Below are 23067 nucleotides of genomic sequence, written 5' to 3'. Positions count from 1 at the left end.
TGATGTCAACCCAAACACTATGTAAGACACAACCATACATACACTTTTCCCATCAAAAGGCACATACAGGAATGTTCATAAAATTATTCATTATAGTCCAAAACTGTGAACTACTCAAAGAAAAGGAGGATAAATTTTACTATGTTTAAACAATCTTCACAATAATGCTGCTACATACAACAATAAAGATGAATCTCACAAATACAATGTCGACAGAAAGAAGAAGAGAGACAAAAATCGCCATCCTACATGAAACCACTGACCTAACAGTCAAATATTTTACTATATAAAGTTCATAATCTGTAGGGTTAAAAGTCAGGATCGTGGTTATCTTTGCAGAGCAGTGGTGAAGAGCACAAAAGTATGAGGCACTGGCGAGGTTATACAGCTTGATGTGAATGTTGGTTATTCAGGTATTACTGCTCTATTTCAATGGTTTACTTAAACAGCAAAGTCTTTCTAAAATTTTAAACGTCATCTTTTTTGTTGCTGTTACTGATGTCCCCAAGACACTGCAGTGCATGAAAGTGAACTATAATTGTGCAATGAGGTTCTGCTGAAGGCCCAACAGGAAACCTGGGGTAAAATGGAGGATATTCAATTATAGGTCCTTTTCTTATAATTCCAATTCTGAAGCAAAATAACTAATTATAGAGGAAAAGGTATAGAAATAGACTTTGTCTAGGTAAGTAATAAATGATGCCAGAAAATTAAGACTCTAAAATAAATGATAAAAATAATCATATCATCACTCTAACTGCAGTTTTGTAATATAACCAGGACTTAGGATAAAAATAAAGAAGGGAAAAAAGACTGGTAAAACAAAGTTTTATAATTTAGCATCCTTATATTGTACCTATACATATGTATACAGTATATACCGTATTGCCTGGTAAAATAAAGCTGTTTTATTAGGCATTAAAAGTTATAATTGTTCAATGTTTTAAAACATAAGGCAGTCAGAAAGCATTTCTTTTACTTACTCAGTGTATTGTGGTCTGTATGAATACCTTGTATAACAGATGTTCTGAGTAACAATTCCACATCAGAACCTATTTTCATTAGCTGTTAAGAAAAGCAAACAAGTAGAATAAAGCCTTTGAGTATTTTACATGAATATACTTTTCTGAAAGCTATAGTTTTACTTTTAAAGTTATATTGCTTCTACCTTTCTGTAACTATCTAAGTGGTATAGAGATAGCAGACATGCATATGGTTTTAACTTTCATCAATTCATGATTTATTCTTTTGTTAAAACTTGAACTTTTAAATGTTTAAATGTACACTGTTGAGGGAAGATTAAATCTTCCTTTTAGACAGGTGGCTTTTCTGAACACTAGAAAGAGTACTGGATCAAGGAGTCAGAATATTTGGAATCCAGCTCTAACAGTAAGCGGATGGCTTTGGTTAATTACCCGCTCACTCTGAGTTCCAGACCTTGCCACATGCAGGACGAAGAACTGGACTAAACAACAACTTTCAAAGCCAGGGACCCTTGAAGACCTTGAGAACCTTTCAGGGAGCTGTATTTTCACAGAACTGTACAGCCTTTTGCATTTTTTGAATTGTGAACAGAAGTAGAGCTTTCTTCATGGAAAGTATCACCCCCCCCCCATTTTTTTTTTAATGTGAAAGTATCACTTTGATAATTCAGACTTGGCTATTTGGTAGACACTTTCTTGAAAAGGAATAGAGTATGTCACTTCAAGGGAAAAAAATACAACCTAATAGACAGTATTTGCTAAAAATGATAAAATTTAAGCTTTAAAACAAAAACTGGAATTGTGGAGAACATGTTTAGCTTTATAACTTCATAACACTTACAGATTTTTTTATGTTTTTAAGATTCTCCATGACACATTTTTATTCAAATACACAGAATATAAGGGGCCGGCGGCGCGGCTCACTAGGCTAATCCTCCGCCTTGCGGACCGGCACACTGGGTTCTAGTCCTGGTCAGGGCACCGGATTCTGTCCCGGTTGCCCCTCTTCCAGGCCAGCTCTCTGCTGTGGCCAGGGAGTGTAGTGGAGGATGGCCCTGCACCCCTTGGGAGACCAGGAGAAGCACCTGGTTCCTGACTTTGGATAAGCGTGGTGCGCTGGCCACCTCACGCCAGCCGTGGCTGCCACTGGAGGGTGAACCAACGGCAAAAGGAAGACCTTTCTCTCTGTCTCTCTCTCTCACTATCCACTCTGCCTGTCAATAAATAAATAAATAAATATAAGGATGCTCCAAAATATTGGGGAAAACAGAATTTAAAAATGTTTTAGAGCAAAGCAGGTGCCGTGGCTTACTTGGTTAATCCTCTGCCTTGCAGCACCGGCATCCCATATGGACGCTGGGTTCTAGCACCGGCCTGCAACTAACCTTTAAGACATTATCAGTTGTTGTTGTTGTAGTATAGTATCAAAGAATACCCACAATTATCTGAAAAGCCTATTAAGCACTTCTACCCTTCTCCAATTATTTACTGAGATGGGGCTGGATTTCCTTTATGTATTTCAACGTAAAAATTGCATCAAACCAGACTAAGAAGTAGATATGAGAATTTAATTGCTGCCTGTTAAGTAAAACATTAAAGAGATTGGCAACAATGCCACTCTTCTCACTAATTTTCTTTTAGAAAATATAGTTGTTTCTCATAAATATTATGCTATTTGTGAAAAAAAATAATGGGATTATTGCTATTTTAAAGTAAGTTCATATGTATTTAACAAATTCTCAGTTCAAATCTAGTACGATAAATACTGGCAGAAGCAGAGCCTTCTGAAGCCCTCAGTTTTTAAGGGCAAAGGCGTCTTAGGATCACGAAGCATCAGCACTGCTTGTCTACAGGATGCTTAAGATTTCTTTTGGTATCAAGACTTCATAAACCCTCAATACATGAGAATGTAATTATCTAAAAAGTAGTCCATCTGTAATACTTGCAGAATCGCAAAAATACAAAATATACATTAGTAGATGATAATATATACTTTTTAGATTATTTAATTTTTTTTTTGACAGGCAGAGTAGACAATGAGAGAGAGAGAGACAGAGAGAAAGGTCTTCCTTTGCCGTTGGTTCACCCTCCAATGGCCGCCGCGGCCGGCACACTGCAGCCGGCGCACCGCGCTGATCCGAAGGCAGGAGCCAGGTGCCTCTCCTGGTCTCCCATGGAGTGCAGGGCCCAAGTACTTGGGCCATCCTCCACTGTACTCCCTGGCCACAGCAGAGAGCTGGCCTGGAAGAGGGGCAACCGGGACAGAATCCGGCGCCCCGACCGGGACTAGAACCCGGTGTGCCGGCGCCGCAAGGCGGAGGATTAGCCTAAGTGAGCCGCAGTGCTGGCCCTGTACCTCCCTTTTTACAAATTTCTTGGAATCATAACTACCTCTGCAGGTCACTTTCCATTTTTTGTTTTCTTCCTATGGATTCTTTCCCTGCCCTTTATAAAAAGTTAAGACACAGGAAACTCAGACAATGTCTATTTGCTAGAATATACAATGGCACATTTTTTCAATCAATATGTATTAGAACTGTTAGGGAGCTCACAGGTTAGTGTCATCGTGTCTTTAATTACAGCAAGCGACTAAAAATGTTAACACAGAGCTCAAACTACGAAAAGTTCGTAAACTGTGGCTGTTTATTACCCTTGCCCAGATAGGAATTGGGACTCAAACTGCTCGGATGAGATAAAAGAGAGGTTCCTTTGCCGTTCTGAGTTCCTACAACTCAATCTCCTTGTCTGAGTCCCTTGCCTCAGGCGAAGAAAGGTTTTCGGTGGGTTTTGGGGTTGGTTCAGATGCTCCTGCTATGACCACGGCTATTTCTATGTTCTTTTCACTGGGCAACTGGCTGTCTTTGGAGTATAGTCAGAGGCCCTGAGGAGGTGAACCACACCAAACAAGTGAAGGTTTCCTACAGCTGGGATGGCTTTCACTAGCAATTAGTGGGTTTCATTTTACATCAGCCCTCCATTTTCATCACTTCCTCTATGCCAAGAGAATTTGTAATAGCTTTATTGTAACTGAAAAATGCAACTACTGTACCTCTTCTATTTTCTTGGAAGAAGTCTCACTTTTATGACTTTTGAATTCTTCATTTATCTTTATTCTGGCTGCTGGAGAAAGAAAAACACATTTATTAGCTTTTCTAATTTATAATTCTGGTTCTAATAATTTACATGTTATTTATTATGATAGTATAGGAAACGGTTTTACCTCCATGTAAAACAAAGCATAGGAATAAGAATTTGGGGTGGGTGTTGTAGCTCAGATTAAGCTGCTGCTCTGAATGGCTATATCCCATATCTGAACGCCTGGTTCATGTCTCAGTTATTCTGCTTCCAATCCAGCTCCCTGGAAAGGCAGCAGATGATATCTCAAGTTCTCGGGTCCCTGCCACCCGTGTGAAGACCAGGGTGGAATTCTATGCTTCTGGCTTTCATCTGGCCCAGCCCTGGCTGTTGTGGGTATTTGGGGAGTGAACCAGAGGATGGAAGAGCTCCCTCTCGCTCTTCCTGCCTTTCAAGTAACAGAAAACAAAAACAAAAACAAAAACAAAAAACCCTACTAGCACACACACACAAAAAATTTATTAAGGAAGTCTCTGGGAGAGTTTTGACAGGCTGGCAAATTTGCAAATAAACCTAACAGAAACTTTTGTACTCTAAAACTTATGGCTTCATTTGTGGACCTATAGCTAAAGGATTCTAATAAAACCAATTCAATGCTTGATTTCTATAAATCCAAGGATTTGGATTAAAATGCCTTTTAAAAAATAAACAGAATCAACATACACACAAACATTAAAATAAAAATCACAGAAAACAGGAAACATAATTTTGAGTGTTTTGACTGAAAAGTAGAATGAGTGATAAATCAAACTCTTATTCACATATGTCACTGAGATGCTGGTAACATTACAGGAGTGTGACTGAGTCCAATCTGACTTTATTGTGCTGTTTGAGCATTTAATGGAACAGTCACACAAAGTATAAATGAAGTGTGTATATATATATACACAAAGTATATATATATAAATAACATATATATATAAAACATGCAGACATGTTAACTGTTCTTAATATGTATTTATCTTAAAAAATTTAAAGCAAAAAATATACCATGCTGATGGAGAATAGCAATAGCCATAAACCTTCTGTCCAGATACGTTAGAAGGTGAAAATTTCGGGCTTCAGATCAGACTGCTGAGGTTAACTCTCAGCTCCACCTCTTCCTAAATATGATAGGGGACAAATCTTTTCATGTTTTGTCAGTTTTTTTCATCTGAAGAAGTAGGATTATAATTGTAACCACCTCACACAGAGCCGTTATGAGAATTAAATCAAGAATTCATATTAAGTACACATAAAATGGTATATACACTAAAATATTTAAATTATTTTAGGTGAATTACAGAAACTGAATTCCTAGGGGGCAATGGGACACTTTACCCAGGTGCCCTGTTAAGGGGGTTTACAAGTACATGAGGAGCAGACTGAACATGACTAACACAAAACTTAAGGTTTAGAGCTGTGACTTCCACTTGACAGAAGCTACTTAAACCAGTGGAGAGAGTGAATTTGGAATCATTTGGGATGATTCTCTTTCACAGCTGCTGTGACTTGCAGACTAATACACAGCATAACAATATATGGTAGCACGTGGCTCTAGAAAATGTGAAATTTGATTATATAATGGAGGAATGGTGTAGCGTTAGGGAATCATTTTTCTGCCAAGGGCCATTTTGATATTTACATCATTTGTGGGTCATACAAAATTATCAACTTAAGACTAGCCTGCTACAGATTTATTAAATTTTTAGTCCCACTAGTGGCTGCCTTGGCGGGACCACACCAAATGATTATTCAGGCCTTATACAGCTTGTAGGCTGGACGTTCCCCACCCTAGAAAGGCTTGAACAAAGCAATAGAGTGTGGGGAGCAACCCGGACTAGACTAAGTTACTGGAATTAAGACTTATTCTATGCATCTGCTCTCCCACAATGTGGCGCTGGGAGAGGAGCGTACAGCTTCTACCCAGCTGCCCCTTACCAACTTGATAAGTGCAAGAGCTGCTCCTGATTGGAGGAGAGCAGCGTACTCGGCGTGTGGGCAGCCGAGTTGGGATTGGCGGAGGAGGACTATAAAGGAGGAGAGAGACAACATGCACCAGGAACATCTAGGAGGAACATCTAAGGGGAACACCTGTGCAGCCCCCGAGAGAACCGGCCGGCAGTGTGCCGCTCCCCTGCGGAAGTGGGGAATGTGGCAGGGGGAACCGCCCTTCCACGGAGGTGGAAGGGACAGTAGCCAACCCGGGAAGAACCAGCAGCAAACCCGGGGAAGGCCGAGCAGACGAAAGAACAGCGCAGGGTCCTGTGTCGTTCCTCCACGAAGACGGGGAGCGACATAATGGTGCCGTGACTCGGATATGAAGCCTAGGCAGGGCTTAGTGTCGTTCCTCCATGAAGACGGGGAGCGACAAGAGAACACTAAAATTCTTGTTCATTTTTGCTGATTCTTTATGAAAACTTGATCTTTAAAAATTTTCTTTTTGGGAGGCTGCCGCTGTGGAGTAGCGGGTAAAGCTGCCGCCTGCAGTGCCGGCATCCCATATGGGTGCCGGTTTGAGTCCGTGCTGCTCCACTTCTAACCCAGCTCTCTGCTGTGGCCTGGGAAAGCAGTGTAAGATGGCCCAAGTCCTTGGGTCTCTGCACCCGCATGGGAAATCCAGAAGAAGGTCCTGGCTCCTGGCTTCGGATTGGCGCAGCTCTGGCCGCTGCGGCCATCTGGAGAGTGAACCAACAGATGGAAGACCTCTCTGTCTCTCTCTGCCTCTTCTCTCTCTGTGTAACTCTTTCAAATAAATAAATATTTTTTTAAAGAAGTTCTTTTCTAACTAGATATTCCTCAAAGAAGTGTCATGGAAATGAATCTTTAAAGCACACCACTAAGGGAAGGACAGTGAAGGTCATTCCCTGAGAAGGGTCTTGACCATACAGGGTCTTGTGGATAGATCAGCAGCCACGTAAACAATGGACTTGCTTCCAAGGGTAAGAAAAAGTACACTTGCCTTCTAATGCTCTGGCATCATTTTTAAAAACTTGCTGTCTGGTCCTGTGCAGTGTTTTAAAAAGCTGCAAAACCTGTAAAGAAAAATCGGAATTTGGGTCTTACCTCCAAAGAAAAAAAATTCACCATTTACCTAACTGTATAACAAAGATTAAGCAGGATTATTTTTCTGTTTGTTCCTGAGACTATTTTTTCAAAATAGCTGGTGAAAAACAGGGCTTGACAAAATAACTTTCCCTTGTTATTTGTCTTTAAATTAAAAACTACTTGCTTTATTTTTAAAAATTACACACAAAGTTCTCAAAAAGTTAAGAATAGGGGACAGGCAGTGGGATACAGCAGGTTGGGGTACCATTTGAAATACCTGCAGCCCATAACGGAATGCTGGTTCTAGCCCCGGCAACTCTACTTCTGATCCTGATTCCTCCTAATGAATTCAGGAGGCAGTAGATGACAGTTCATGTGCTTGGGCCCCTGCCACCCACATGGGAGACCAAGAGGGAGTTTCAGGCTCCTGGCTTAGGCCTGGCACAACCCCGGCAGCCACCTGAGGAGTGAATCAGCAGATGGAGGATCTGTCTGTCTCCATTGCCTTGCTGTTGAACACAAGCAAGCATTTTAAAGAAGTTCACAGCCGGTACTGCGGCGTAGTTGGCTGAGCCTCTGGCTGCGGTGCCAGCATCCCATATGGGCACCAGTTCTAGTCCTGGCTGCTCCTCTTCTCATCCAGCTCTCTGATATGACCCGGGAAAGCAGCAGAAGATGGGTCAAGGCCTTGGGCTCCCACACCTGTGTGGGAGACCCATTAAAAGCTCCCGGCTCCTGGCTTCGGATTGGATCAACTCTGGCCATTGTGGCCATTTGGGGAGTTAATCAGAAGACGGAAGACCTTTCTTTCTGTCTCTCCCTCTGCTTGTAACTCTTCCTCTAAAATAAATAAATAAAATCTTTTAAAAAGTTTATCAATTGGGGACAGGCATTTAGCCCAGTGGCTAAAATGCCACTGTCTCACAGTTTAGTGCCAATACCAGCTGAAGCTACTAATTCCAGCCATCTGCTAATGCAGAGTCTGGAAACTAACAGGTGATTTGTTCACATGAGCAGGTTCCTGACACCCTGGGTTGAGCTCCTAACTCCCACCTTTGGTTCAACACACTCCAGGCGGGAAAGCATTACGAGTCAGCCAGCAAATGGGAGCGCCTTCCCACTGCCTCTCAAGTAAGTTAAACAACAATAAAAACAAAAATCCTAAGAGATATTTTATCTCATCTGAAGCAAAGCCCAATTCTCAAGTCAAAGATGCATGTCCACTTTGCCTATAAATGAACTGAAACACACTTCTTGAAAAAAGTTTGCAATCCTCTTGCCAGAAACCATTCTTCCAAAATAGCCAACTCGACCAGTCTAGAGCAGTCTCGTCTCGTCTCTTCTCTTCCTCCCTCCCCCCACCTCTTATTTGACAGATAAGAGTTAGTGAAAGACAGAGAGAAAGGTCTTCCTTTCTTCCTTCACCCCCCAAATGGCCGCTATAGCTGGAGCTACGCTGATCCGAAGCCAAGAGCCAGGTACTTCTTCCTGGTCTCCCATGCAGGTGCAGGGCCCAAGCACTTGGGCCATCCTCCACTGCCTTCCCGGGCCACAGCAGAGAGCTGGACTGGAAGAGGAGCAACCGGGACTAGAACCCGGCGCCCATATGGGATGCTGGCGCCGTAGGTGGAGGATTAACCAAGTGAGCCACAGCGCCGGCCCCGAATCATCATTTTTTTTTTTAATTTTTTTAAAATTTTCATTTTATTTGAAAGGCATAGAGACTGAAAGAAAATTCTATCTGGTTCACTCCCCAAACGCCTTCAACAGCCAAGACTATGTCAGGGTGAATTGAGGGGCCCAGAATTCAATCCAGTCTCCCACGTGGGTGGCAGGACCCCAAGTACTTGAGACATCATCTGTTGCCTCCTCGAGTGAGCCTGAGCAGGAGGCTGGATCAGAAATGAGGAGCTGGGATTCAACCTGACACTCCGAGATGGGATGCAGGTATCCCACACAGCAATGGGGCTGCTCTGCCAAATGCCTACCCCTGATCTTTCTTAATATATTGAGGCTTTCACCTTCTCTTAAAATAATACAAACACAAAATCGGGAATTTATTATATTTTAAGGGTCCCCAAAAGGAAGTTTCTAACAATTTAGGCAAATTTGATTTAGAGTTCTCAAGAGCAAAGAGGAAAGCTGAGATTCAAGAACATGCTGAGTCTGTGTGGGAAAAAATGGAGAGAACACAGTCTGGAATTTTTGCAGAAGACAGATTGTGAAGAGGCTTTAGCGAAAGGGTGCGTTCATCTCACACTTCCTTTCACAAAGCACCTTTCACAAAGACACTTAAAACTGTTCTCCCAATGCTGCTCTTTCTCACTTACAGTTATTACAGGTCACTGAGTTCCTCAAGTCAGAAATCTGAAGGTCATTTTTTTTCTTTTTTAAAAAAAGTTATTTATTTCTTTGAGAGGCAGAGAAGTAAATATACAGAGGAGAGGGGGAGAAGGGGATGAGGGAAGAGGGAGAGAGGGAGAGAGAGATCTACCTGCTGATTTACTCCCCAATGACCCAATCCCTGAGCCATCACCACCACCTCCCAGGATCCCCATTAGCAGGAAGCTGGAGTCAGGAGCTGGGATCAGGTATTGAACCTAGGTGTCTTAACTGCTAGGCCATCTGCCTGCCCTATAGGTCAAGTACCTGACCGTACTTGTGGAAACCTTAGGATTTTCACTCATCTTTTTTACATCCTCCAACCCTCCAATCCCCAAACCTTCCCTGTATCTCCCTGAGATTATTGATAAAGGTTTGCCACGCTGCCATCAATGCCTTTTTCCTCCAGGCTGCTCTCCAGAGAGCAGTATCCAACAGGGACATAGCACAGTGTGCTAAGCACCGTCTTGTGTTTCATACACAGTCATATGTTGCTTAATGACAGGGATATGGTTTAAGAAACGTGTCATTAGGTGATTTTGACATTGTGCAGACATCACAGAGCATGTTTACACAAAACCAGGTGGTACAGACCACACAACGTGCTCTCGATGCAATTAAGAAACCTAATAAACACAAGACATAGATGGCTACTGCTGCGTAACGTGGCAAACTACTTTACAATGACTTATTTTTATAAGTAGAAGGAATACCTCTAAAATGAGAACAAAAAGTCTAGTATAGTAAATACATAAACCAGTATTCCAGCGTTTATCATTACCAAGTGTGAGGATCATGGACTGTATATAATTGGATGTGCTATACTTTTATTTGACTGGCAGTACAGTAGGTTTGTTTACACTAGCATGACCACAAACATGTGAGTGATGTGTAACGCTTGCAGACAGGACATTTTCAGCTCCACTACAGTTTTACGGGATTACATTTCTGTGCAGTCATCATTGACCAAAAAGTCATTATGTTACGCATGGCCGTAATAATAAATCCATAATATCAAAGGCAGACACCAAAAGAGAAACAGGGAATGGGGAGAAAACTTAAAAATAAAATAAAACAAAAAACTAAATAACCATAACAAACTTCTTTAGAAACTTGAATTATTGCAAACATAGAATAACAACAAATAAAAGCTATAGTAAATTTAAAAAGGAATATTCAGAAAACTCACCAGAATTAGATATCAAGTGAGTGACAGTGAAGATGAAGAAGGAAACTACCTCAAATGCAGACTAAACATTTAGAGGTACAGATCGAGGAGGGAAAAGATAAGAAAACAGAGAGTAGTCTAGAAGGTCCAACCTATTGCCAGGAGTACCAAAAAGACAGAATAGACAAGTAGAACAAGTTAAAAGGTAAATCAAGAAAATTTCACTAAGTAAACCACTTAAGTTGCTAGACACAAAGGATTCCACCAAGTATCCAACATAAAAGTCACATCATAGCATTTCATGATATAAATTCTGCACATTGCTGATAAAGAGAAAAAAAGAATTTATATGCAGAGGATTACAAAGTCAGAATGGCATTTGACTTCAAAATAGTATCCCTATAAGAAAGAAAATAATCTAACAATAATTTCAAGTTTTGAAAGAAAAGGCGCAGCTCAGAATACCACACATAAACTACCACCCAATACAAGGGCAAGCAGACATTTTCAGAAAGGTCAAGTTTTTTAAACTGTTGTATATCCTTTATTAAAATGCTGAAGAATATGCTTGACGAAAACAAGAGGGTGACTCACGAAATCTAACAACGTGTGATTTAAAATAGGAGACAAAGAGAGGAGGGGGAAGGACAAATAAATGCCCACAACTGGTCCAAAGGACAGGAAAAGGCTGGCCTGCTCCAGAAAAGATACTGTTGGAAGTTGTTAATTTCAAGAAAAGCTAAGAACTAGAAAAGAAAGGCAATGCAATCATGTACTATATTAGAGGGCCCAGCTAGGGACAATTTTTACATAGGAATAATAGGATCAAAGGTGAAAAGTGAGTGACCACCTTTCATATACTAAGAAGACAGGAGGTAAAGGGGGAGATTAGCCCTAATCTTCCATGGTTAAAAGTCAATAAAGGGTAAGTCCAAAGGGGAAAGCAACAATAAAGAGCAGTCTAAACATGTTGTTTAGAAGCAGGGAGGCAAGATAAAATGGCCTTTCCCTGCAGGAATTAAGAACCAATAGAAGGAGGTAGGTAATTATCAGTTTTCTGTAACACCTTTTAGCACCATTTATGCATTCACATCTTTATAAACATATATTTTAAACAGGGAAAGAGAGGGTGCAGTGATTAAGACACCACATGGGATGACCACACTGCACATCAGAGTGCCTGATTTAAGTTCTGCCTCTGGTTTTCATTCTAGCTTCCTTCTGATGCATACGCTGGGAGGCAGCAGATGATGACTCAGTGTTTGGGTCCCTGCCACTTACTCTGGCTTCAGCCTGGCCCAATTATGGTGAAATAATAATAATGAAAATACATTAATTACCTTAAAAAGAAAAATAGGACACTATTAAAAACAACTCACAGAAGGGGAGAAAATATTTGCAAATCATACATATGAGAAAAGTCTAGTAGCTACAGTATATAAACTCTTACAACTCAATGACAATTTTGAAATCCCTAACTTTAAAACATACAAATGTTTGTTTATTTTTAAATTTATTTAAAAGGCAGACAGAAACAGAGATCTTCCACCTGCTAGTTCACCACCCAAATACCTGCAATAGCCAGGGAAGCGAGTGCCAGGCCAAAGCCAGGTGGCAGCAATCAATCAAGATTTCCCAGGCAGGTGGCCAGGACCCAACTATTGAGCCATCACATGCTATCTCCCAGGGTGCATATTTGCAGGAAGCTGGAACTGGAAGTGGAGCCAGGATTAGAATCCAGACACTCCGTTATGGCATGCAGACATTCCAACTATGTCTTAAAATACTAGACAAAATGTGTACCCCTAGGCAAAAGATTTAAAAGACATGCTTATTTAACTGAAAGACAGGGTGACAGAGAGAGGCAGAGACAGTAACAGAGCAAAGAGGGAAGAAAGACACAAAGTATCTTTCATCCACTGGTTCACTCCCTTGAATACCTGCAACAGCTAAGACTGGGCCAGGCCCAAGACAGGAGCCAGGAGGTTAACCTGGATCTCCCATGTCGGTGGGCAGGGACGCAACTACTTGGGCCATCATCTGCTGCCTTCTCAGGTGCATTAGCAAGAAGCCAGACTGGAAATACAGAAGCTGAAAGTTTAACTGACCTCAGATATGGAGGCTTAATCTGTTGCACCATAAATTCTGCCCCTAGGAAAAGGATTTGAATAGAAATTTTTCCAAAAAAAGAATGTACAGTCAATGAGCCATGAAAAGATGCTCAACATCATTTTCCGTCTGGGAAATAGAAACCTAAACCTTGATAAGAAACCCCTTTACTCCAATATGATGCCTAAAGTAAAAAAGATAGTAACAAGTGTTGGCAAGGATGGAAAAATTGGAATTCTTATACTTTGTTGGTGGGAACGTAATGGTGTAACTGCTTTGGAAGAGTTTGGCATTTGCTGAAAAGTTAAATATACCACATTATATGACCCAGTAATTCCACTATTGGGTGTAAATACAGGATACACAAAAGCTTGTACATTAATGTGCACAGCAGCAATATTCATTATAGCCAGCAAATGGAAAAAAAATGTCCATTAACTCATGAATGCGTAAATAAAATGTGGATTTCCCACAGTGTTATGGCTTGAACTGTGTCTTCCCAAAGGTCATGGTAAAGTCCTAATCTCAAGTACCAGTGTGACTTTATTTGGAAATAGGGTCTTTGAAGACATAACAAAGGTTATGTTATTATCATTGAGGTTAGTATTACAACCACACCAAAACTGGACAAAGATATCAAACAAGTCCTCAATAAGTAATAGCAGTGAAGATCCAACAACATAAATTACACAGCATGATTAAGTGAGGTTTAGCTGAAGAAAGCAAGATGCTTTAACATCTGAAATAACTGAATATCAATCCATGTTAATACACCATATTAACAGAATAACAATGAAAAAAATTAGGTTATTAGGGTGACTCTAATCCAATATGACTAATGTCCTTATTAGAAGAGAAAACGCCACATGAAAATAGAAACACACAGGAGAAATACAGTCGTGTGAAGACAACAAAAGCAGCCACTGGTGTGATACAACAGCAAGCTAAAGAACACCGAGGATTAACAGCAGCCAAGAAGAAAAGAAAGCAAAGATTCCAGAATTTCAGAGGGAGCACAGTGCTAACAGCATCTTGATCCAGGACTTCTAGTTTAAAGATCTGTGAAATAATAAATTTCTGTTGTTCTAAGCCACCCAGTTTATGGCACAGATTGAATACTCTTCACCCAAAATATCTGGGACAAGAAGTGTTCCTGATTTCAGATTTTTAGAATACAGATGCTCGACCTGCACCCTTAATGACAGCCATAGAAAATGAATACAGATTTCAGTACTATGACATGGCCTGCTTGTAACAGGTAACTTAAAACAGGAAGTGGCTGTGGAACTGAGTAATGGACACAGAAAGGACGGTTTCTGGGACTAGCACTGTGGCACACTGGGATTAAGCTGCTGCTTAAGAGTCTGGCATCCCGTATCAGATTGCCAGTTCTTCCTGATATTCCACTTCCAGGGAGCATACGGGAAGGCAGTAGAAGACAGCCCAAGTACTGGGGCTCCTAATACCCATGTGGGAGACCAGATTAGAGTTCCGGCTCCTGGCTTCACCTGGAACCAGCCCTGGCTGTCGCTGTCACTTGAAAAGTGAACCCGTGGATGAAGATTTCTTTCTCTCTTCCTCTCTGTTTTTCAAATAAACACACAATCTTTTTTTAAAAAAAAATTTTGAAGTGCTAGATTGTAAAAGCCTACACTGTTTTTGTAGAAATATGCATTTAAAAGCATTATGGAGTGTAGCAGGTAAAGCTGTTGCTTGCAGTGCAGGCATCCCATATGGACACTGGTTCAAGTCCCAGCTGCTCCACTTCCAATATACCTTATTGGAAATGGCCTGGGAAAGTAACAGAAGTTGGCCCAAGTCCCTGGGACCTTGTACCCCTGTGGGAAACCCAGAAGAACCTCCTGGCTCCTGGCTTCAGATTGGCACAGCTCTGGTCACTGCAGCCATCTAAGGAGTGAACCAGTGGATGGAAGACCTCTCTCTCTCTCTCTCTCTCTCTCTCTCTCTCTAACTCTGCCTTTCAAATAAATAAATCTTTAAAAAATATATAGAAATCCAGGGAGTTTAATTATGCAAGAGTGGTAAAAGACAGGTACATAGCACTAGGAAAGTCTAATGTGTATAAACCTAACCACTTCACACACTACTTAAGGGGAAAAAAGAGAAAAAAATGACTCCATTAATATAACAAATTCTATCTCTAAGAACTTGTGTAAGAAAAAGAAAATTTTACTATTTCTGCACAGAACCATTGCAGCTAATATAATCTTGGAGCTTATAGATTTTATTAAAATGCTGAAAGCTAGGTCACAGACTGTCTTCCACTTTTACTTAGGTTGATTGGATAAATTTATGCATCGTATATGGAAAAAGGATTCTTTATAGTCAAATCAGTATGAACCCAACATTGTCATTTATTATAAGCCTGGATAAACTATTTACCCCTTCGACCTCAATATTCTTGAGTAATGGGCCAATTTGAACAGTGTGTAAGTATGATATAATTTCTGTACTAGATTCCACTGTAGACAGCCGTATTCACGCATCCCTTCTAAGTCTCTTCCCTGGTACAGCCATGGCTGTGGGCACTTAGTACACTGTTTGCGTATTAAATGCTTACCTACTGTTGTCCCATATTTCTTCAAAGCCTTCTAGGTTACCTCTGTATCCTCCACATTTACTTAGTATAGGTGCCAACTAAAGATGGTATGCCTTGGCAAGTGTTTGTGGAATGAATCCTACTTAATTTCATTTGTATCCATGCCCTCCAAGCAACCTGCCATTTCAACAGCTTCCCATATGCTAGTTTCTTTCTGAAATACTTGTTCTAGCTGATTAGTGTCAAACGTCAGGCCTCACCTTATTTACACCTCCTTTTCTTTTTCTTTTTTTTGTATCCCTCCAAATAGAATAAATCCTGGTTATATGCTTACAAAACACACTGTATTTTCATTCTGAAGCACTTATTACAATTGTAATTAAAAACTTGTTCAAAATCTTACTACCAGCTAGACTTCATAAAGGCACCCCGGGGCAGTTTACTTTTGCTCCATGAAGCCTGGTCGATACGGGCTGCACGCTGGCTCGGCATTAGACCATTATTAATAGCTTTCACGGGCAGTCACTGTATTCCTCACGTGGGTAACGCTGTACAAGTGTTTCTGTTGGTGCTGTGACACACATTGAAGTCTGCTGATAATCCAAGATCAGAAACACTGAGGACAACCTGGCGGCTCCGTCACGCACCGGCCCAGCGCACTGCTCTCCCTCACGGGGCTGTAGCAGGCCTCTTCCCCTTCCCAGGCCGATTCCTGCTCACCAGCAGCAACCGCGAGTTCCAGCTGGCCGTCTGACGGCGTTAACCTAAAGATGCGTGTCCGGTCAGGAACAAGCATCGGCTGGACAAGAAGCGAGTCAGAGACCAGGTACTGAGAGGGGTGACCGGGGAGGGGCCGGGCCTCCCGCTGCAAACTCAGATCTCGCGGCTCTCTGCTCTGTCTTGCCAAGGCAGTGGTACTCGGGGCGAGTCATGTCAATGCGAACTCGGTTTCCTTGGTTCCTGGGCTTCTGTGCACCTGTTTATCCCCACCAACTCTGCCCATCAGCATAGGGCTGCAGCTCAGGACGGCCCGCGCATCTCCCACGCCTCCCAGAGCTGGGCCGGGCTGAAACGGGGGCGGTGCTCGACGGGCTGGCCTGAATCAGATGCGCACTCCGCACCCTATTAGGAAGCAGAAGTACGAGCCGCCGGGCAGCCTCCCTCCCACCTCCTCCGCCCCTGGCCATTCGGCTCCTCAGAGGCAGCGACCGCGTCCTCCAAGGCGGGTCCTGCGCCCAGCCTCCAGACTCCAAAAACCTTCGAAAGGCCACCCCCTGACCCTCCCAGTCGGCACCACCCCACCCCCTCCTGAGCCCTGTCACCTTCGCCGCCTGACCCATGGCTCTCCTCGCCGCGGCGGCCACTTCAGTAGCGGTCGCGTCGCCCCGCCTCTTGGCAACCAGTTAGAGCCGAGCGTGGATTATCCAACTCCCTGTAGCCACGTTCCTAGAGCGCCGCAACCAATCACTAGTCAGCAATTCCTTCGTTGCCCCGCCTTCCTCGGGAGGACGACGGAGAGGTGTTGCTTACACTGGCGGCAACCCGTAAAACCGCGAGAAGCTGCGGAGCCCAATTACTGGCTGGAAGAGAACGGAAATCACCTTTACGCCATGTTAGTTAGGGGCACAGACACTTCCGGCCCAAGAAGCTTCTGGTGCATAGATTGGGTTATTTAACGGATAGCTACTGCACTTGCGCGTCATTGACGTCCTCTTTGGAGGTCAGGCTAGTGTGTTAAAGAGCCCTTACTTGAACGTTACCGGTTGCAACCTTTTCCAATGAAATGTGCATCAATAAGAGCAGAGCCCTCACCACTACAACCTGGTTTCAACACTGACTCCTCAAAGTTTTATTTGTACTTTCCCTCATTTAACTCATGCAGACACTGAGGTTGAGAACTTACTCAAGTTCACGTGGCTACTAAATGGAAGTCTGGGGTACAAATCCACTGCGTCCGACCCCAAAGCTTCGAGTCTCCCTCTGCATCCTGCCTTCTAAGCTTGTCTCGTTACTTGGTTCTGCTGTAAAGAGGCTGGAAATGGGTGGTTTATTAGTAGCATCATGGTCATAAACAATCATAAAGCACTTCAGTGTTTTACCTTATGTCTTTACAAGCGTCAAGAAAAACAGCAACTTTGTGCTGATTTCATATCTACTTGCACAGCATTCCTGGTAGAAAGATTTGGACCAATGGGTCCCCAAGGCCCTTTTCCTTGATCTGTTAAAGATTATTGTAAGTCATCACAAAACTAACGAGATAATTGTTCACTTTTAAAAAAATATTATTAAGGTGTATTAGACGTACAGAACATTTAATGTGAGTGATTAAACAAACTGAACTGGATAATGCCTTTTATCTAGGGAATCATGAAGCAGGCGTGGGAAACCTATGGCCAGGGGCAGTGTAAGTCCAGCAAAGTCATTTGGTCTGCCCCTGCCAAGGCAACCACAGGTAGGACTCTTAAATTCAATAAATCTGGCAGGCTAATTTTCAAGTTGATAACTTTGTATGCCCCAGGTGTGATGTTATAAATAGCCAAAAAGGCCCTTGGCAGAAGACAGGTTCCCCATATGATGCTGAATTACAGCATCTTCTGAATGCTGACAATGAGGAAAAGATGCTTTTCTCCATTTTCCAGTTCAGGATCATTGCCTAATTTCTGGCTAATCAAAACTCCTTGTCTGCTGATATCTGGAAATAGTTTCTATAGTGCCAAAAAGTCAATTCAGTCTTGGGGTTTCTCTTCTATTGATCTATGGAGTTCCTTCAATGGCTCCACAAATGAGGTGGCTCTTTACTGTTTTGGTTGTTACTGGGAATATGTCCTGATCTGTATGCATCTCCAATTTTATGGCATAGAACTGCATAAGAAATTTCATGTACGTATGTGGTACTGTGTAGTAGACAGAATAATGGTTCCAAAAATGTCCATGTGGCCGGTACCACAGCTCAATAGGCTAATCCTCCACCTAGTGGCGCCGGCACACTGGGTTCTAGTCCCAGTCGGGGCACTGGATTCTGTCCTGGTTGCCCCTCTTCCAGGCCAGCTCTCTGCTGTGGCCAGGGAGTGCAGTGGAGGATGGCCCAAGTGCTTGGGACCTGCACCCGATGGGAGACCAGGAGAAGCACCTGGCTCCTGCCTTCGGATCAGCGTGGTGCGCCGGCTGCAGCGTGCCAGCCGTGGCGGCCATTGGAGGGTGAACCAACGGCAAAAAGGAAGACCTTTCTCTCTGTCTCTCTCTCTCACTATCGACTCTGCCTGTTAAAAAAAAAAAAAAAAAAAAAAAGTCCATGCTTACATCCCTAGAAGCTATGATTATGTTACATGACAAACAGGACTTTGCAGGTAAGATTAAATTAAGGATTTAGAATGGAGAAGTTATCTTGGATTGTCTGGTAGGCCAAATGTAAGCACAAGGCTCTTTGTACGTGGAAGAAGGAAGGGAAGGAAGTTGGAAGAGCCTCCACTGTGGGTCTTAGAGATTAAGGAAGGTGCTACAAATCATGGAATGTAGGTAGTCTCTGGGAGCTGGAAAAAGCAAGGGAAAGGATTTTACCTAGAGCTTCTGGAAAGAAGGGAGCGCTGCTGGAACCTAGACTTTAGTTCAGCAACACTCAGTCTCACTTCCAGAATGCCACCGCCTCTTCATGGATCCGCCATTTTCAAAGCCAGTATTGTAAGTGCTGTTTCCAGCATCACATCTGCTGTTTCCACTCTGTGTTCTGTCTTTCATTTATAAAGGTCCTGGTCCTTACTTGAGGCTTCCTTGGTTAATCCAGCAATCTTTTCATTTCATGATCCTTAACTTAATCGTATCTGCAAGAATCTCCTTTGCAATGTAAGGTAAGATATTCACAGGTTCTAGGGGTTAGGCCTTGGGCATCTACTGCCTTACCTACCCCTCCCAGTTTGGGTGAACACATTCAAAAAGGCTGACATGGAAGGAAACGAGGTAGGAGAGCAGACATGTTGCTGATCACATGGGGCCGTAAGCCACGGTAAGTATGTTTTCTTTTTTTATTTTTAAAAAAAAAGACTTATTTATGAATTTGAAAGTCAGAGCCACACACACAGAGAAGGAGAGGGAGAGGGAGAAGAAGAGGGAGAGGGAGAGGGATAGAGACAGAGAGAGAGAGAGAGAGAGAGGTCTTCCATCCGGTGATTCACCCCCCAGCTGGCCACAATGGTCTGAGCTGCGCCGATCTGGAGCAGGAACCAAGAGCTTCCTACGGGTGTCCCACGTGGGTGCAGAGGTCCAAGGACCTGGGCCATCTTCCACTGCTTTCCCAGGCCATAACAGAGAGCTGGATAGGAAGTGGAGCAGCCGGGTCTCGAACTGCTGCCCACATGGGATGCCGGCACCGCAGGCTGCAGCTTCACTCGCTAAGTCACAGTGCTGGCCCCCAGTATGTTTGTTTTCATTCATCCATGGGATGCCATGGAATAGTACTAGCAGGAGAGTCGCATCATGATTTATATGTTATAATTTGGGGTGCTTTTTGGCAAACTTGTGGGAGGAGAAAATCTCTCCCAACTAGGAGGATCTCAAAGTACTTCAGGCAACTTATGGTACAGGTTTGGACTATAGTCTTTGAAGGTGGAGGAAGTGAGAGGTGATTAGAATCCTGATATGTGTTGAAAACAGAAAAGATTTAGATTTTTCTAGGTTTTTAGCTTGACCAGCTGGGTGAATGGTGATAGAGAATGCTGCAAGAGGAAGTTTTTGTTTGTTGTGGAGGAAGTAAAAACAAAGTTGAACTTCCTGATATATATCCAAGTGGGGGTAGTGAGTAGGTAGCCATGTGTTTCATAGACCATTTTGAAATTAAGTTAACAGGCAGATCAGGAGACAAGTACTTTGGAGTAATTTCTCTATAGGTATTTAAGCTTTTGGATTGAGTGAGAGTTGGCTATATTTATTATTTAAACCAGCACACTTTTTTTTAACATTTAAGAAAATAATTTCCAGTTTCCTGCTATTGAATCCTTGGGAGATAGCCGATGATGGCTCAAGTGCTTGGGCCCCTGCATCCATGTGGGATACTCTGTGTAGTATGGATTCCTATCTTGGCCTGGTCCATCCTGGTTGTTGCAGGCATCTGGGGAGTGAACCAGCACACTGAAGCACGTGCTCTCTCTCTCAGTGTGGCTCTGCCTTTTAAGTGGATGATTAAAAAAAAACTTTAAAAAGTAGAACTCCAATTTAAAAAAAAATTGAGTCACACACACACACAGAGAGAGAGAGAGAGAGAGAGGAGAGACATATAGAACCATATAGAACAATTTTCCATTTACTGGTTCACTGCCCAGTGGCCACAGTGGCCAGAGTTGAAGCGGACCAGAGCTGGGATTGGGAAACACGATTCAGTTCTCTAGGGCCGGCCCCGTGGCTCACTAGGCTAATCCTCCGCCTTGTGGCGCTGGCACACCCGGTTCTAGTTCCGGTCGGGGCGCTGGATTCTGTCCCGGTTGCCCCTCTTCCAGGCCAGCTCTCTGCTGTGGCCAGGGAGTGCAGTGGAGGATGGCCCAGGTGCTTGGGCCCTGCACCCCATGGGAGACCAGGAGAAGCACCTGACTCCTGCCTTCGGATCAGCGCGGTGCGCCGGCTGCAGTGCGCTGGCCGCGGCAGCCATTGGAGGGTGAACCAACGGCAAAGGAAGACCTTTCTCTCTGTCTCTCTCTCTCACTATCCACTCTGCCTGTCAAAAAAAAAAAAAAAAAAAAAAATTCAGTTCTCCCATATAGGTGGCAGGAACCCAATCACCTGAGCCATCACCACTGCCTCCCAGGGTCTGTGTCAGCAGGATGTTCACTGAAGTCAGGAGGCAGAGCCATTCAACTACTTCTGTTGTAGAATGCAGGATCTTAACTGCTGGTCAAACGCCCAGTCTGTGATTTAACCTTTTACTTTGACCATTTCAAAGGTACAGAAAAGTGGCAAGAATAATACATAGAATGAGCATATACTTTTTACTCAGATTGCACAAATGTTAACATTCCACTGCAAATGCTTTTGTCCATTCTTCTACTTTTGTATATATGGAATCTCTCTCTCTGAGCTGTTTGAAATCAAGTTGCAGACATAAACTCTGCAACTCCTAAATACCTCCGTGGGTTTTTGTTCCTCTGCAAGCAAAGGCATTCCCTTTCAGCAGCAGTACTCACAGTATGGTTCCAGGGCCAGCAGGAACTCCAATTGGTAGGACTCTATCCCAGACCAAATGATTTTGATAATTTTGCTGTGGCTATGAAAGGAGATGTTAACATGACTTCCAATTTCTTACTATCTTAGTAAGAGATGAACATTATTTAGATTTCATCAAATGTCCCAGTAATGTCTCTGATAGCAGCAAATGGGAGTTTTGAGATGAAAGTGAATCACTAATTTAAGAGACAATTTCACAGGTAAGCTGTAATCACACAGGGCAGTTCAGGAGGTATAGCTGATTTTCCTAAAGAAGGACACTTGGAAACTGGGTGTTCGCTAGAGAAGAGGGCCAAGCGTACACCCACTGAGAGGTCTGGAATTGGAGGCTCACGGGGAAGGAGACAGAACATTCAGACAGGTGGGAGCATGAAGACTGTCGCTGAAGGTCAGCGGTGGCAAATAATGCCGAGAGGTCTAGCATGATGAGAACTGGAGCTGCCTGTAGGATTTTGTAAGTGGAGGTCCCTAGTGACCTCAGCAAGAGGGAAATGGGCTCAAAAATCAAAGTTGATGCGCTGGTGTTAGGGTACACTGGATTAAGCCAAAGCCTGTGCTGCTGCCATCTCATACTGGAGTACCGTTTGAGTTCTGGCTGCTCCTCTTGACACCCAGCTCTCTGCTAATATGACTGGGAAAGCAGCAGATGATGGCTCGAGTACTTGGGCTCCTGCCACCCATGTGGGAGACCAGGATGGAGTTCCTGACTCCTGCCTTCTGCCTGGCCCATCCGGGGCTGTTTCCACCGTATGGGGAGTGAACCAGTAGATGGCAGATCTCTGTCACTCTCCTTCTAGCGTCCTGCCTTTCAAATAAATAAAATAAATCTGAAAAGAAATGAGAGATGAGCAAAGTAGACACAGTATGTGGAAAACTAAGAGATAGGGAGGGAGATGCAGGACTGAGGAAGGTTTCGTTCCGTTAAGGTGGAGCATCTTACAGTATGAAGGGCGGCTGGGCAAACTACTTTGTAGAACATTCTAGGGAGGCTTGCAAACTACTGATGCCTGAGTCGCCCCACTGGATACTCTGATTTAATTGCTCTGGCGTGCAGCCAGGTTCAGGATTTTGAAAAGCTCCCCAAATAATTTTCATGTGAATTCAAGGTTGAGAACCACTGCTAGACAAAGAGAGCTGAAGCATGGAGGGTTTAACTGCCCTGGCGAAGACCTTAAGCTGCAGAGAAGTGCAGCTGGGGCCTCAGCCAGCCTGAATTATCAAATCTCTTACAGGACTCAGTTTTTCCCACCAACGTGCCTAGGCGAATTAAGGGCTTACATCCGTGACTCCACTTCCGCGGATCCAAGAAAAGAATAAGTAAATACGGCGCGGGTGCGTCTCCCTGGAGCCACCTCGGCCAGTCCCTGGGGGCGGCTCCCTCGCGGCTCCCGCGCGCCGGCCGCACCCGCCGCCCGGGTCGCCGGTGCGCACGCGCGGGCGCGCCCGGGCCCGGGAGCTGCGGTCGGTGCGCAGGCTTGGCCGCGCGCTCCCGCCCT

At 43.5% G+C, this 23067-nt stretch overlaps 1 protein-coding gene and 1 long non-coding RNA gene across 7 annotated transcripts in view; one reads left to right on the top strand and one right to left on the bottom strand.

Annotated features, from left to right (window-relative positions):
- Positions 1–22960, bottom strand: part of LYRM7 (LYR motif containing 7) — a 30751-nt gene extending 7791 nt beyond the window's left edge. For 2 of the 6 annotated variants that reach the window (XR_016236068.1, XM_070076088.2), the window contains exons 1-6: positions 22821–22960; positions 17268–17396; positions 16687–16944; positions 7060–7132; positions 4033–4103; positions 984–1065 (exon numbers count right to left, since the gene is read on the bottom strand). Coding sequence is in view for 3 of the 6 variants with exons in the window: in XM_070076088.2 (XP_069932189.1) it covers positions 984–1065; positions 4033–4103; positions 7060–7132; positions 16687–16704 (244 nt within the window). In the remaining 3 variants the exon portion in view is untranslated. Of the gene's footprint in view, positions 1–72; positions 577–983; positions 1066–4032; positions 4104–7059; positions 7133–16084; positions 16475–16686; positions 17007–17267; positions 17397–22820 lie in introns of those variants that run through there. The other 4 variants (XM_089335848.1, XR_011389713.2, XR_016236070.1 and 1 more) reach the window with 4 other exon arrangements.
- Positions 16055–22940, top strand: LOC149126046 (uncharacterized). The gene is made up of 3 exons (XR_016236071.1): positions 16055–16190; positions 19108–19209; positions 22804–22940. It is a non-coding gene; the product is annotated as an uncharacterized LOC149126046 (long non-coding RNA).
- Positions 22961–23067: the final 107 nt, after the last annotated feature.

This window comes from Oryctolagus cuniculus, chromosome 6, assembly GCF_051225735.1.
Source record: "Oryctolagus cuniculus isolate XC-2025 breed Fujian yellow rabbit chromosome 6, ASM5122573v1, whole genome shotgun sequence".
Classification (NCBI taxonomy): domain Eukaryota; kingdom Metazoa; phylum Chordata; class Mammalia; order Lagomorpha; family Leporidae; genus Oryctolagus; species Oryctolagus cuniculus.
The sequence above is the reverse complement of the archived record's forward strand: the minus strand, read 5'-3'. Positions and strand labels throughout refer to the sequence as shown.